At 43.2% G+C, this 16086-nt stretch overlaps 1 protein-coding gene across 1 annotated transcript; it reads left to right on the top strand.

The window, feature by feature from the left end:
- Positions 1-8607: 8607 nt before the first annotated feature.
- Positions 8608-10398, top strand: LOC143888528 (uncharacterized). The gene is made up of 2 exons (XM_077392982.1): positions 8608-9549; positions 9667-10398. Exons 1-2 carry the CDS (start codon positions 8608-8610, stop codon positions 10396-10398), a joined length of 1674 nt encoding a protein of 557 aa, XP_077249097.1.
- Positions 10399-16086: the final 5688 nt, after the last annotated feature.

Raw genomic sequence — 16086 nt, 5'->3', positions numbered from 1 at the left:
AAAATAATGTTTCAAGCAAAAGTTAAAGTACAAACGGTCCGTTAAGTTGAAAATCTGCAAAGGACAACTTAATTGTTGGCACGGCATACCCTTCGAAATGACCAGATGAAGAATTCTTTGGTCTAAAATCTACAACTTTCTAGTTAACGACTTTTCTTGATTCTTCCCCTAAATAAGTAAAAGTTGAGCTCTAACGTTGGATAGCCTTCTTTGGACGAAAATCATTCATAAAAGCTAGTTTCCTACGTGAGAAGGCTTCTAGATTGATCTTGAATGATCTTTATTGTGTAATTTAGCACTGCTTTGCAAGAAACAAGGTTTAGAAATATGTTCAATATGGAAATCAAAGAATGAGAAAGTCAAAGCACAAATTGAAAACAAGCCAAAAGGAGCGAGCTCACATTGGAAACTTCCAAATTCACTCAAACCTAGCCTTGTGCCTATAAAAGCAAACCCACTCAAGGCTTTTCTCCTCTTGGAAATTCATCCAACCAGTAGTCCCTCTGAAAAAAAAACATCCAATAATTCCTCTCTCTTGGTTTTTGGTGTTTTACACTTCATCTTCTCCAAAGAGCACTAATATCTCTTCAAGTTCTTCTTATAAATTCAACATATTGGAGGTTATACAATCATTCTTTGGGGTTCTTTTGCAATTATAAGGGCTAGACAAAGCGTATATCTCGGAATACCAGCCATAAAGATAATGATTTGCGATCAACTGTAGGTTCCTTCATCTTTCTAATATCAAAAGTAGAAAAGCATGCTAGGGTTTTTATTTTTGTATATGGTTTAAATAAGTAAATTTTTCAATGAAATTTCAGTATGTTATAAAATAAATAATAAGTTTTCAAAATTCAGAATTTTATGAGAAAATTAATTTTCCTCCATTTAATAATGATTTTCTTTCATTCTTTATTCAATATGGATTTGAATCTGGTCTTCAAAGCAAGTGTTTGAAAACATGGGTTTTTAAGAAAACTGATATTTTCTGAGTTTAATATAAAATCAAAAAACCACTGGAAACTTGATTTTCAGCCACGGTTTGATCGTTTCATCTTTCGTTATATTTTTCGAAAAATAACCCCGAAAAGGGTTATTTCTCGATGAATGAAACCAAAAGTATATCAAATTAAGTCGAAACTTTGTAAAATTTTATTTCCAGTGGGTTTTTAGGATTTTTAGATCACCCAAATATTTTCATATTTTTTTGAATTTACTTAGTCCGAATTTAAATTATTTTAAATTTGCCCTATTTTTAATGAATATCAAATGATTTTGAAAATTAATGAAATTTTCCTGAGTTTAAGTTTAATGATAAATTGATTTTTCATGAAAGAAAACTTTGAAAAAACTATTTTCTAATCAATGCGCCGTTTGGCGTGCCATAATTCGTTTTTATACCAAATTAAATAATTTTCAAAATTTTTCTTTACAAACCAATAACATAGATTACTGGAACATTAGAGAAATATTTTCAAAGGCTTTTACAATATTTTGATACAGTTTTTGATTTATTCATAATAAACGGGTTTTGATTCCAAGAAAGCATATAGATCTTTTTTCCTTTTAAAATCGATTTTATGGAGGAATTTTAATTTTTATATTCTAAAATTTTGACAGAAACTCTTATAATTCATTTTATATCATATGTGATTTTTTCATCATTTTAGGATGTTATCAATGATGTGTTTGTGATTTTTCTTTCTAAATAGTATGATTTTGTGAGATCAAATATTGATCGTATATCACCTCAAAAATTCATAAAGATTTTAAAATAATCTTCTATAGTCAAGATGAAACTACTGTAAAAATTTGAGATTATTTAAATTAGATTTACTATAAGTTACTGTCTAAATCTATAATCTGGACGTATATCTTCAAAATTAAAAAATTGATAGTAAATCATCTTGCAAATTCATGAAAATTTTATAGTAACCTTCTCTGGTCAAGAGAAAGCTATCATAAACATTTAAGATTAATTGGATCGTAATTGCTATAAGTTTCTTTGAAAATCTACAATCTGGACTTAAACCTTTAAAATCCTTAAGAAAATTGAAATTAATTAAAAAACCATGAGAATTTTCAAAACATCTAAACTTTTCAGTAAGAATGAAATTCTCAAACCACGTAAATAGAAGCCATAGATGTTAATAGTTTCCTTTGGAATTTAGAATGTTAGGTTATTATAAGTTCAAAGGTTGAGTTCATAATCGTTCATTAATTGCATCCATCTTGTATAGTTTAGGCATCTAAACTATAGCACGTTGTTGGCTCTGAGATCTTCTGTCCACGAAAATCTTGAGAACATGCCAGGCAACCAGGTGTTATAATTTATATACTAAATTGTATAAGAGTGGAAAGCACGATTCTCTTCCATGAAGGCAACCTATTGTAGACACCCCATTTTGACCGTGCCCTAAACCTTCCAATTTTGTGCGAAACCCTATCAAATCAACTAGGTAGGGTCCCAAACTTCACCCTTAGCTAGATTAGAGTCTCACCGGGGTCCCCTTTAAATTTCGTCGAAATTCGAATTGATTTGCCTTGTGAACGAGCCTCGAGAGCATCGTAGTATGAGTGTATAGGGGGGGTTTGAATTAATTAAGATAGGGGGTGTCCATGGGGGAAAAGGAGATATATATATATATATATCATTTTCATATAAAGAAGGGGGGTGCATAATCCAAAAAACATTAGAAATTTAAAACATAAAGAAAAACATTTGAAAACATAAAAAACCTTAAAGAAATCTAAAGTGTTGAGTGTTTCTTTTAGAAGCATAGTTTGAGAGTTCGTTCCGAACTACGTTGGCTTGATCCTCTTTCACGAGGTACGTAGTGCAGCTTGGGATCCATATCCCAAGTCTAGCCAAACTTTTTGTAAATAATATTTTAAACCTTCTTCAAAAACCTTTAAAACCTTGTTTTCAAAAGATCTTCCTCTAGAGTTAGGAGTTTCTTTTTCATAGGGTGTTTGATTGTTTGTTTGTTGTGTGCTTGTTTTAGAGTTAGGGGTCTGTCCTAGAGTTATAGGAGCGTCTCCGTCCGGTCAGTTGGCGATTCACATCGCCGACTGATGACTAGGTCTTGGATACGTTAGTGATCCCATTGTTTTCCTTAGAAAACACAGCCTAGTTACACATAGGTTGTAGGAACCACCTGCATTAGCTTAGGGCTAATCTGCATTTAGTTAGGGCATATAGGGTGTCCTAAAATCTACAATTCATTGGAATCTAAATGATCGCTTAAGAAGCTTTAATAACTAGTCCGGTCTTTTAGGTCGTGTCTAGGATAGAGGTTTAGATGTCCTAGGCATCATAGCTTAGAATAGGCGCGAAGAACTACGTTGCCTTGATTCTCGTGGAGGCGGGGATACGTAGGCTTCTTTGGATGAACATCAAATCATCTAAGGACTCGGGCTTAAACATTAGAGTCTTAGGGTCTGTTGTTAGCACTTAGGGCTTGTGTTTGTATATCGATTCTTACATAGGATCATGATAGTTTGTGTTCATCTCCTTGCTTACTTACGTACTTAGATATAACATTTACCTGCTTATGTGTTTTACTTAGTTGCTTAGTTGTAGCTCTACCTGCTTAGCTGTAGTTCTCACATGCTTAGCTGCAATTCTCTATCCCTATTAGGTTATTGATTATTATTTCTTTACTATCATCTACTGACGTTTGCTCATTGCGCAGGTTTATCTTCTTAGCTGTAACACTTTACGGTATTACTGTATTTTTTATCTGTCATTTACTGCTTTCTAGATGAGATGTGTTAGGATTTTATATTAGGCGCTATGTATTCGCCACATTGTAGATAGGCGCTATGTGCACGCCATAGGTTTTTATTACTGCATTTCCTATCTGTCATTTACTGCTTTCTAGATGGGATGTGTTAGGATTTTATATTAGGCGCTATGTATTCGCCCCATTGTAGATAGGCGCTATGTGCACACCATAGGTTTTTATTACTGCATTTGCTATCTGTCATTTACTGCTTTCTAGATGAGATGTGTTAGGATTTTATATTAAGCGCTATTTATTCGCCACATTGTAGATAGGCGCTATGTGCACGCCATAGGTTTTTATTATTGCATTTTTTATCTGTCATTTACTGCTTTTTTAGATGAGATGTGTTAGGATTTTATATTAGGCGCTATGTATTCGCCCCATTGTAGATAGGCGCTATGTGCACGCCGTAGGTTTTTATTTCATTATTCTGTTATTTGCCTGGCATTTTGTTTATTCCTTATTTCATTTACTATTCATGATTAACTGTTAATTTTAGATTTACTGTCATGTACAGATCCTATACCTTTAGCTGTAGCTTGCATGTGTATGTCCACCAAAACTTAGACACTCATTAGGCATGTCACTCATAACCTAGCTTTGCTTAGGTGACACATTCTTTTCATTTCATTTTGTGTGTGCTTATTTCTTTATTCTCAGGAAATGCATGCTTAGGTAGACGATTCCTGAGAATTATTCCTATTTCATATGATTTTCGCCCGAAACTCTTCGAGGTTAATAATAAGTGGCATAAGAGACCAAGTGTTCGCACTCGGACGAATTGGGGGTGCTCTTCAGACCTTCTCCATTCGTAATCAGGCACGGACCCATATACATTTCTGGTTATCCATGGTATACAGAGCATATTTTGTTTAAGGATCCATGGCCGTATACCATGGATGGCGACTCGGAGTTTGTTTAGGTACGTTTCGAATCCGGACTTGTTCCCGAATCGAAAGGTATCTCTTTTATATCGCCACTCGTGCTATGCTATGAGGGTAGCATCCGTTTCGAGAGTTCCTCGGTAGAGCTCTCCTTCACACGTGGATGATCCAAGAGGCCGTTGGGGGCTCGTCCCTCACCTCTCTCCCGGATCGGGGTCCATAGGCTGGCGACTCTGCTGGGGATTTCTTGGAACATTGCCTAACTCTGTTAAAATGCCATTTGTTCCTAACTTTGGAGAATTTTGGGCTAAAATCATTATAAATGGGAATTTAATCGATTAGAATCCAGGGACACTAGATAGGTGTTTAAAACAAGGGATTCACACACTGCATGGGATACATCATTTTGTTTTTATTTTTATTTTATTTTGATTTTATTATTATTGGCTCCATGGGATAGATACAGTACATCCCAGATGGGATGTCATTACCCTGCTGGGATTGTTGTATCTATTACCAAGCTATGCGCCGGTGCTGCAGTCGTAAACACTAGGCGTACTTGTGTTTACAGCAGCCGATGAGCAATGAAGCATACTATGTATAACACTAGGCGTACTTGTGTTATACATTTTAAGTATGGATCATAAGCATTGTACCCGATATATTGAGTTCGGAGCCCTACTTTCATTTTACATATATTATGGACATAAATATATTTGCTGACTTAGTAAAACCCAATTAGGATCTGCATGTGTTTATATATATATTGTATTCATATAAGGACGAGCATGCGTTACTTACACATGTTGGAGCCTAGATTTAGGAGCCATGTACTATCCATAGATTATTGTAGCTCACCTTATGTGGCTACAACACAGTCCTAGTGCACTCACATGTCTGTCTTGAGTCAAGCGTCTTGACTCTGCAGGATTATATTTAGGGCTGGTGCTCCTGGTTAGGTTATGTGTGTATATGTCTATATATTGATTATCAGATTGGGGCCTACTCTTTAGTGAGGTTTCCTTGTCTTATCTAATCAATCATATCAGTTCGTTTTTCAGATCTAGACCCGACCAGTGGCTTTTACTTACCCCTCTCGTGGTCATGGCCTATCTTTTGCTCTATTCTTTGAGATTTTGTCCATATATCTCTTGATTATAAGATCAGGACCTACTTTTTAGTAGAGATTCCTGGTTTGAATCAATCCGTCTTGTTTATTCATCTCTCAGATCTAAACCTGGCTAGTGACTTGTACTTGCCACACTCATAGTTACGGTTTATTCTTTGACCCAATGATGATAAATTTCACCCGTTTTATCCTTCGAATTCAAACTTGATTTATCTATTCTTTTGTTGTGTCATTCATATTTCGTATATATTGATCAAATTTTTGCTTGTTTTGTCTTTAGATATGGTCGACAGTTTGCGTCCTGTCTCTATGACCATAGTCTATCATTGTTGATCTCTTTGATCATACATTTTGACATCCATCTTCCAGATTTAGATCCGGTTTATGATCTACTTTTGTCATTTTGTGACCGCGGTCTTGTTTCTGAGTTTCTGATCATCTTTGATCGTCATTGGAACATTCGATGTCACCAATTGTATCCTTCTTATGTTTGATCATTAAGTTTATCTCTAATCTTTGATTATTCCAAGTTATCTTCATTCCCTCATTATCCCTTCCTATCTTTATGTCAGGTTTGATTATGGCAAACATCTTGTTGGATAACTGGATAGCCGATGCAATTAAAGCTCTTCCGCGTGAGCAGTCACAGAGAAATATGGCTGATCATTTCATCAATTCGTTCACTCATTTGAACAGTCGGGATATAAATTGGAAGTTTCTCCAAGCAGCTGCTGGACTTTGGGATCCTGTTCTTCATGTCTTCCGATTTGGCCGTTTTGAACTCTGTCCCATATTTGAGGACTGGTGTACCCTGCTAGAGCTCCCATCTGAGGGACTCTGGATTAAACCTTCAAGGATAGAATCCCCTCATAATCTGTTTTGTAAACTGTTCAAAAATGAAACTGTGGATGCTCTGCCGTGTCTAACGGATAAGTGCGTAAAAATCCAAGACCTGATTAAGCTTTTTTCTAAAAACGTCGATCCTACCAATTCTCGTTTTCAGGATTGTCGACGTAGCGCTTTAATCTTTATGGGCTTCGCACGACACGTTCTTCGCGGAAACTCCCACGTTGCATCTTTGACCCTATTAAGAGTGGTAGATCAGATTAATGAGGGGAGGAATCCTATACCCACCATGTTAGCAGGGACATTCTTGGGACTAGATCTTATTGCTTCCCAAGAGATTAAAGAAAATTTTTGTGGGTGTGTGAAGTTGTTGTATGTTTGGCTTGGTGAAAAACTTCAATTTCTTCATCGACAAAACCAAAATCCGTATACCCTGAAAAATTTCCGTACATGGAAACCAATCGCCAATCAACCTCAGTCTATTGATGAATGGCGCAATTGGTTGCAACATGTAGAGTGGAGCCAGTTTCGTTGGGTGAGTCATTCGTGCTTCCAAATTTTCACTAGCACTTACCCACATCCGTTTGTTTACCTCATGGGTCTTGAGAAATCATCTTTTTATGCACCCATGCGATTTCTCCATCAGGTTACGGGAATTTTATGTCCTCCCGGAGCCGTAGTCCCTCCTCTTTGTGAAGATCTCACTCCTGATCTTATCAGATCCATTGTGGCTGCTTGGGGAAACAAAAATATGGAAAGGAGGTTCAGTTTATCATCCCAAGCCCGACGTGAAGAAATATCGGAAGAGCCTGCAAGTAGGAGAGCTCGGATCGAAGAGCCTTGAGATTCCATATCTGTTTTGTTATCTTGATTTATGTATTTCCTTTTTAATTGTCAATCTTCTTATCCAAATTGTGATCAGAGATTAGTATTGTCATATGTTTTAATCACAGTTCGAAGCTTTATCAATGAAAGTGTGTTTGTTTTCTCTTATCTTTATTTGCTCAGAATGTCTTATTTCACTCATCAATCATTTAATCTAATATGTTAATTTCCATTCAAGATTTTGAAAGAGAGCAACCATCGCTCCATCAAAAGATAACCAGTCCAAACCTACCTGGTCTAGATCTTCTTCTGTTTCTAGACTTGTCCGTCATTTTGACTCACCTATATCATCCAGAGAATCTTTATCCCCTACAATTGAGTTACCTAACTCATCTGAGTCTGACCAAATGGCTGATTTGACCGATCCCATGATAATCATTTAAGAGATGTTGAGAAACATGTCTCGAGATATCTCGGGGTTGAAGGAGGAAATGGCTGTGCTAAAATCCCAAAATACCGACAAGACCTCTACTTCTAGAGCGCCTGTCATCCAGCCTACTCCAACTGCATTTCCTAACCCCAATAGACCTCATATTCCTGCTGAGGAGATTGACCTCGACGACGACCAATATGCCGCAGAATATTGCGCTCCGCAGACGAATAGGGAGAAGGAATTATTCAGTATGTGTCAGAAGATGGCCAAGGACATTGAAAGCATGAAGTTCCAAGGGCCGAAGAGGTTCGATATTTCTGAGTACTTTGAGACTCCTACTGTTATTTTACCGCCAAAGTTCAAGGCACCAGATTATGATAGATATGATGGCACTGGATGCCCGAGAAACCATGTCAGATGGTTCATAACCCTCTCTCAGCAGCACGGGTTGAGCCGTGAACAAATGGCTCAGCTATTTCCCATGTCTCTCTTGGGAATAGCTAAGAAGTGGTTTCTGAGGTTGAAGCCGGAAGAAACTAGAACTTTGGACGATATATCGAACCTGTTTGTTGAACAGTTTTCGATGGAGGAGGGGATTGAGATAACGAAGAGAGACCTGAAGCAGCTGAAGCAAGGTCCCAAGAGACTTTTACATTGTTTATCAGGCGCTGGAGGCGCAAATCTGCGCAGTTGAGTCAGAGGATGCAAGAAGAAGATCATATCAAGTTAGTGATCAAAAGTCTGTCTTCGCAATACTTCCATTTCATCGCACCCCAGCACTATCCTAGTTTTGATCATTTGATAAAAACTGGCACCCAGACAGAGGACGCTATAGCCAAAGGGCTTAGAGCAAAGGCACTGTCCGATGTGCGGGAAGGCAAGAGGCCTATGGCCCCACCTAAAGAGGTTCATGCAGTGAACTATTTCAAGCCAGCATTCAGACCAGAGGTCAAAGCTGTTGCTGAGGTGGCTAGACCAGTAAGGAAACATGTTTTCAGGCAATTCGATCCCCTCCCTTACCCTTTACCAATGATATTAAAAAAGCTGGTAAGAGACAAAAAGATAAAACTTCCGGATCTGAAACCTGTGCCAAATCCATTACCACCATACTGGAGGTTGGATCAGCATTGCGAATATCACAGGAATTCAGGTCATCTGACTGAAAATTGCCTCGCCTTGAAGCATGCAATTCAAAACCTGATTGATAAAGATGAGCTCTCAGTTAAAGGGCCGAATATTACTCAGAATCCCCTCCCGAATCATCGTGCTGCTCCTCCTCCTGCAGCTAATGCCATCTTTCGTGATGAGCCCATTCTTGATCCCTCTACTCTTATATGTGCTATCATGACAGATAACACATATGTTTTGGAGTTTGACGAGGAAGAACTTAAGGATGTGAAAGGGAAGCAGCCCTATGTATTGTCATTCAGTGACATTGAGATTGCAGAATCTTCTTCATCTCAATCATATATTCCTCATTATGATAACATGGGGAGAGGAAGGAAGACCTCATACATTTTAGAGGTGGATGACTTTGAACAAGAAGATGTCAGAAGTCCTTACATTTTAAGTATGGATGATGATGAGCTGTTGCTGTTGGATGATCAATGTGACGAGATGCGTCACATGACCAGAGGAGGACGAGTCTTTAAACCTCCTGAGTTGAGCGCTAACAATCCGGCTGAGATTGCAAGGGCTGCTGATGGTCAGAGGCAGAATAGACTTATTATAAATGAAGAAGATGATAATCTTCTGAAGCAGTTGAAGAAAACCCAAGCAAACATCTCTGTTTGGGGTCTTTTGATGTCATCTTCGAAACACCGGAAAGTAGTGTTGAAAGAGTTGAACTCTGCCCAGGTGTCTGTTGAGATAACTCCTGACGAGCTTGTCAGTGTAGTTTCCGTGGCCAGAACAACGAAGACTCTTTCGTTCACGGACAGTGATTTGCCCCCAGAAGGAAAGGACCATACGAAGCCGCTCCGAATTTCTGTTGTTTGCAACAAAAAGAAGGTGCCTGAAGTCCTTATCGATAATGGGTCTGCCCTGAACGTATGCCCATTAAGTACAGTAACTACTTTGGGTTTTGGACCCGAGAGTTTCATTCCTTCAGATCAAGGTATCTTGGCCTATGATGGGACTAGGCGTGATGTGATAGGGACCTTAATAACTGAAGTGCAAATAGGTGGAGTGGAATTCGATATTGAGTTCCAAGTTCTTGATATTAAGGCCTCCTTTCTGTTGTTGATTGGCCGCCCATGGTTACATAAGGTTGGAGCTGTTCCATCCACCTTGCATCAGAAATTGAAATTCATTTTGAACCATAAGGTGGTCACTGTTAAAGGAGACTCGGATTTGGAAGTGGGTCAGATTTCGCAGGAATTGACCCTGGGAAAGGAAGGAGATATTAGTTTGACTGGTTTCTCCTTAGAAGTGGCGACTATAACTGTTAAAGAAGCGATGAATGAAGTACAAATTCCAATGTCGTCAGAATGATCCGTATGCAAGGTTACATCCCGGGTGCAGGACTGGGCAGATACCATCAGGGTATGACTGAATGGCCAGTGTTCAAGACCTTTAATGGTTTGTTTGGGCTTGGGTATGAACCAACCAAGGCAGAGGTCAAAGAAATGAAGCGATACATGATGAAATGGGCAGAGTGTCGTCGCAGAGGTTTGGACTTGCCGATGGGGCCATTTGATTTAAGAATGAATGGGCGTTTCCGTAAGGAAGGAGCAAATTTTCCTTTCTGTGGCTTTACAGAAACCTGGATAGACGAGTCTACTGGACAGAGACTTCCTGGGTTGGAAATTTTCTTTGATTGTGATTTAGATGATGAGCCGATAAGCTTACAGACCGTTGAAACAGACTGAGCAGATGCAATGGGGTGGGATGCACTGAGCTCCCTTTTCCATGAGAGGTCACAGACTGTAGCCGTGATCAGCAGGAGCCCGCTTGTACTGAATCCCACTCATCTTATCACCCCGGCTGAGGGACCTTTGACTAACTGGACCTCTCAGGTGATGGCGTCTGGATCCGGGTCTGCGATCGCGCGGTCGGTAGAGGGCCTCCGCGGGGTCTGCAATCACAAACAAAAGGGGGTCAGGGGGTCCGGGGTGGGTCCCGGACGACCACTTCGACACCCAAGTCAGATCTTTCGACCAGTCAATATAAAGAACAGCTAGAAAGGGAGGGGGTTTTGGCCATGGTTACCAGGGCCGGTGCGCGGGGACATTTCTGGGTGCGTGTGTGAGTGAGTCGGAGGGGACTAGCAGGGAGGGCAGGATGGGGTTCCTGGCCTCCTCTGTTGTTGCCTCACCTCTTTTTTCGATGTTGCGGGGTGGAGGATGGGTGAATTCCCTGCTTTTTGGGGTCAAAGGAAAAAAAGGTCCTCTTCTTCTTCCTTTCCCTCCCCTTTTAAAGGGCGTTGTGCGGCCTTTTTCATCATTATGGAGGAAAAAACTTCCTTTGCAGGATTGGGCCGTCCCTCTGCCTCGCCGGCGCGCGTGGCTTTGGCGGCCATTTCCTTCCCTAATTTGTGATGATGAGGCCTGGGTGGTGAGAGTACCCTTTTCATCATTGTGGAGGGAAAAAATTCCTTTGCAGGATTGGGCCGTCCCTCTGCCTCGCCGACGCGCGTGGCTTTGGCGGCCATTTCCTTCCCTAATTTGTGATGATGAGGCCTGGGTGGTGAGGGGGCGACACGGGGCATGAATGTGTGGTCTTTGCCCTTTTCCAACACCCTTCTTCATGATGGTTGGGCTCTGCTCGTGCATGGATGACACGTGGCGATATCTGCTCGTGCAGCCGTATTTATGCCCCATCATAACTCCCCCTTACTCCTTTGGTCCATTGAATGGGCCAAGGGAGTAACGTTTTGTTCGAGCTAAGTCATGATGAGGATATTTACGAGGGCTCCGGGGTGCGAGGAGACGTGCCGTTTTATCTGGCAGCTGTCCTTGGGAAGCGGCAGCGTCGTTAGGGAGGCTGCGTTGTCTCGAGGCACCAGGATTTCTTTTCCGAGTTTAAAAGAGGGGAATTACCCTGGTGTCTTTTTGTGGCTCTTCGTCGCTCTTCTTCTTTCCTTTGCGGTAGGGGTTTTTTTTTGTATATTTTCCAGTAACATGTCTGGCTCTTCTTCACAAGTTAAGGGCAAGGCCTGTTTCCCCCAGGAGTCGTCGAGCGACCCTGACTTGTCCTCCGATCCTGGGGAGGATCTCGTGGCTCGTCGGAAGAAGGCTAAGAGGGGCCCGGGCGCTTCGTCGGGCTTCCCCCCCCCCCCCCTTCGCCTTTCTTCCCTGCCTAGGAAGGACAGATTGTCCAGGTCCCGCGTTGCCCGGGAGTGGTCATTTTTTTCGCGAGCCTATCGTCAGGGAACGGAACTGCATGGGCGTGTTTCGAAGATGGGTCAGGAGATCGAGGACTTGAAGCGGGAGAACGAGGTTCTTCAGAAGAAAGTTCATCTTCTCAACGAGCAGCTGTTGGAATATGAGGTGGACCCCTTTCTGGAGACCTCTTGGGAGGAGGAGGGGAGCTCTTCTGGGGAGGAGTCGTTCTCCGATTAAGCTTTGGCTTTCTATGTTTTCCTGCGTGTCTTTCCCCTTCTCTGGCGGGGATCTCTGAGGCCTGCGTGCCCTGTGCTGTTTTTTTTTGGTTTCCCTTTATTTTGTAGGCCTATGGGCCAGGAGGATGTTAATGGGTAGCTTATGTGTATTTGGTCCATATCTCTTAATGTTGTTGTTGGCTCGTGATGGAGAATCTCTGTGTTTGCAAGAATTTGCGATGCTCCGACCTTTCCGGGCGCTATCTCTGTTTTATTTTTATTCTTTTTATTTTTTATTTTTTAGCGGGGGGGGGGGGGGGTGCCCGAACCTGCGTGGGGTCGGGATAGCGAGGCGTGTCGAATTCGTATGATTTCGCCCTTTACCCTCTACTTCCTTTATGAAGGTTAGGCTTTATGTAGATCTGGGGGCGACACGTGGCGTGCTCCGGTGATAGCGCCGTCTTTGCATGTTATCGAGATGTGACCTTTAATCCATTGATTGGTCTCGGGGAGCGGGCCCGTTGGCATAGTTAAAGGATAATGTGGTGAAGGCGTTTATGGGAGCATTGGGGTGCGGGCGGATATTCTGCTCCGTCCGGCGGCTCCTTCCCGAGGCACCGCTTGGTTGTTCAGTAGGAAACGGACACGCGGGTAGTAAGTGCTTTATTTTTCCACACCGGGTGTCCTATAAGGGTTCAATAAAGGGGTGAGCTTTCCTGAAGTCAGGAATATCGCCCTTTGTATCTTGTTCGCCTCTTTAATATCTTCCGGCCTTTCTTCAGGCTTTGTCTGAGATGTCGTCGCCTTTCTGGGGTCCTTTTGCGGGCGGCGATCGCAGGTCTGATCGCGACGGGAGTCGTCCGAATAACCCCGAGGCAAATTCTGGCGGGTTGGGGCCTCAGCTAGGGGTTCCGGAGGGGGACGTGGATCATCCTCCTTCCCTGCACGAGAGGGAGTCTCATGAAGCGTTTATTCACCGCAACCGTTCCTTCTTTTCGTGCGTCCATCGTAGGGGAATGGAGGTTTTTAGCCGGATGAGGGACATGGATCGGGAGATTGCTGCTTTGCGCGCGAAGAACGATCTGCTGAGGAACCGGGTGCATTGGTTAAATGACCAGGCCCGTTTGGCTGGGAATCGGCGTTGGGGAAGCTCTTCGGACGGGGAACAGAGTGATAGGGAGATTTCTGATGCGGAGAACTCTTTCAGCGGCCAGTCCCTCTGAGCTGATTGCGGTGGGAGTTCGGAATTTTTGGAGGAAGCCTCTTGTCTCTGCGCTTTTGTTTTTTTTTGTCTTAGGGATCTTGGGGGCTTCGGGCCTGCGTGCCTATTGTCCTTACTCCCTTTTTTGTAGGCCTTTGGGCCAGGAGGAAGTGGTTTATGAATGGCGCCTTTCTTTTTCCTGTTTCTGATGTGTGTTTTCTCCTTTCGTGTTTGCTTTTCTGTTGCATGCTTGCTTTCTCGCGCATTTCTGAGCCCTTGTCGCTGCGTTCGATATTTTCGGCCCGGTGGTATTTTGTATGGGATATCTAGTCGTACCTTTTTTCATCTTGTGGAAGGGTATGTCGGGCCCTTGTGACGGGGTCCGAGCCCTTTCTTTATGAACGCAGTTTTGTCCATCTGGCGGAGGTGTATGGATGGCTTGCTGGGGAAGTTATGTCGTGGGTAGGGGTAGAGACGTCCTTTCCGTATGGCGCTTCGACTCATGGCGGTTGCCTTGGGTTTCTCAATCGGCGCCACGTGTGCGCGTCCCATCGACTTAGAAAGGGCGGGAGTTCGAACGACAGGTGTCAAAACCCTAGCCCTTTTTAAAGCCTTTTTGGGGATTTTATTTTTTACTTTATTCCTTCGTCTTCCTCGATTAGAACGGGTTTTTCTTTGCGGCGATTCTTCTACGCGTTGTTTGTCGTGTAACCGTATTGACATCTCTGCATATACACGATGCGCCGCGAGGTTTTTGAGGTCCTCAGGCCTTTGCAAATTGTGTTGGTGAGAGTATTCTTAGTGCACCCCGTAGGGCGTCTGTTTATGGGAGGACTATCTTCCCCTCGAATGATCAGTTTGGGGTTAATGGGTCCCGCCTGCCCTTAAAGGGGGAGGTCTTTTTTTTTTTTCATGGGGAGCGTTTTAGGGTATTCTCGGGGGGATCGGCCCCGATGTTACCTCTGTCTCACTCCCTGTTTTCTTTCGAGTCCCTCACTCATCGTGGGCCGGAAAGTGGAGATTTACGCTGCTTTTGTAGAAGTGCTTTTCCATTAATTTGTTGACAAGAATACATCTTTGCTTCTAGAACACAAAAAGGAAACCAAAACACTTGTCATATTTTTAAAAGAAAGGCACGGAACTTACCCTGTCGTTTTACTGATAGAACTTTCGGAGGTTGTCCATGCCCCAACTGCGAGGGACCGGGGTCCCATCGAGGCGTTCTAGTTGGTAGGCCCCGGGTCGAAGTGCTCGAATGACTTTGTACGGTCCTTCCCATTTGGGTGCGAGCTTACCCGTGTTGCGGGGGTCTGATACCTCTGCACGCCGTAGCACCAGATCTCCGGGCTTTACCGAGCGCTTTTTTACCCGGGCATTGTAGTATCGTGCCACCTTTTGCTGGTAGGAGGCGGTTCGGAGGAGGGCTTGCTCTCTTTTCTCGAGCACGAGATCGAGGTTGTTCCGGAGGAGTTCGGAATTTCCCTGCTCGTCGTAATTCGCGGTGCGGAAGCTGGGGAGGCCAATTTCTAGCGGAATGACCGCTTCGGTCCCAAAGGTTAAGCTAAAAGGGGATTCTCCAGTTGCGGTCCGTGGTGTTGTTCGATACGCCCAGAGGACGCTAGGGAGTGCGTCCAGCCAGTTTTTTCCGGCTTCTCCCAATCTCTTCTTGAGACTTTGTAGCAAAATCCTGTTGGTTACCTCGACCTGCCCGTTGGCCTGCGGGTGTGCTACGGAGGCGAAACGATGTTCGATGCTTAGGCTATCACAGAATCTGCCAAATTCGGCGCTTGCGAACTAGGGACCGTTGTCTGTTACAAGGGTCTTTGGAATGCCGAAACGGCAAACGACGTCGTGATAGAAGAACTTCTCCGTCGCTTTGGAATTGGGTTTCACCACGGCTTTGACCTCAACCCACTTGGTGAAGTAGTCGATGGCGACGTATAACATCGTATGCCCCCCGGGGGCCTTGGGGAATGGTCCGAGTAGATCCATGCCCCACATGGCGAAGGGCAGGGGTCCTGCTATCGCGGTGTACGGTGTAGCCGGTTGGTGGGGGGTGGTTGCATACCTTTGGCATGGGCTGCATTTTTTGACGAATTCCTTGGAGTCTCTAAGGACCGTGGGCCTGAAGTAGCCGTGCCTTACGATTTTCTGGGCTAGGGTCCTGCCACCTCCATGGTCTCCGCAGATCCCTTCATGTACTTCTCGTAGCGCGTAGTCTGATTCGGAGGGCACCAGGCATCGGAGGTACGGCCATGTGTATGACCGTTTGTAGAGCCTGTGCCCGTGGACCACGTAATGGGCGGCTCTTGCGGTTAGGCGCCGGGCTTCCAGCTTATCTGCGGGTAGTATACCGTCTTTCAGGTATTGTATGATGGGGTCCATCCAGTTTGGCCTCGGTGGAATCTCCAGAACTTGCATCTCGTCGATGCTGGAGTGG

The sequence above is a fragment of the Tasmannia lanceolata genome, unplaced genomic scaffold, assembly GCF_043159265.1.
Source record: "Tasmannia lanceolata isolate RefF3 unplaced genomic scaffold, GAP_Taslan_0.1 ptg000012l, whole genome shotgun sequence".
Classification (NCBI taxonomy): Eukaryota; Viridiplantae; Streptophyta; class Magnoliopsida; order Canellales; family Winteraceae; genus Tasmannia; species Tasmannia lanceolata.
The sequence above is the reverse complement of the archived record's forward strand: the minus strand, read 5'-3'. Positions and strand labels throughout refer to the sequence as shown.

Coding starts and splice junctions, on each gene's coding strand:
- LOC143888528 (XM_077392982.1), top strand. CDS start 8,608: ATGCAAGAAGAAGATCATATCAAGTTAGTGATCAAAAGTCTGTCTTCG. Junction 9,550..9,666: donor ACATGACCAGAGGAGGACGA/GTCTTTAAACCT, acceptor CTTCTGAAGCAG/TTGAAGAAAACCCAAGCAAA.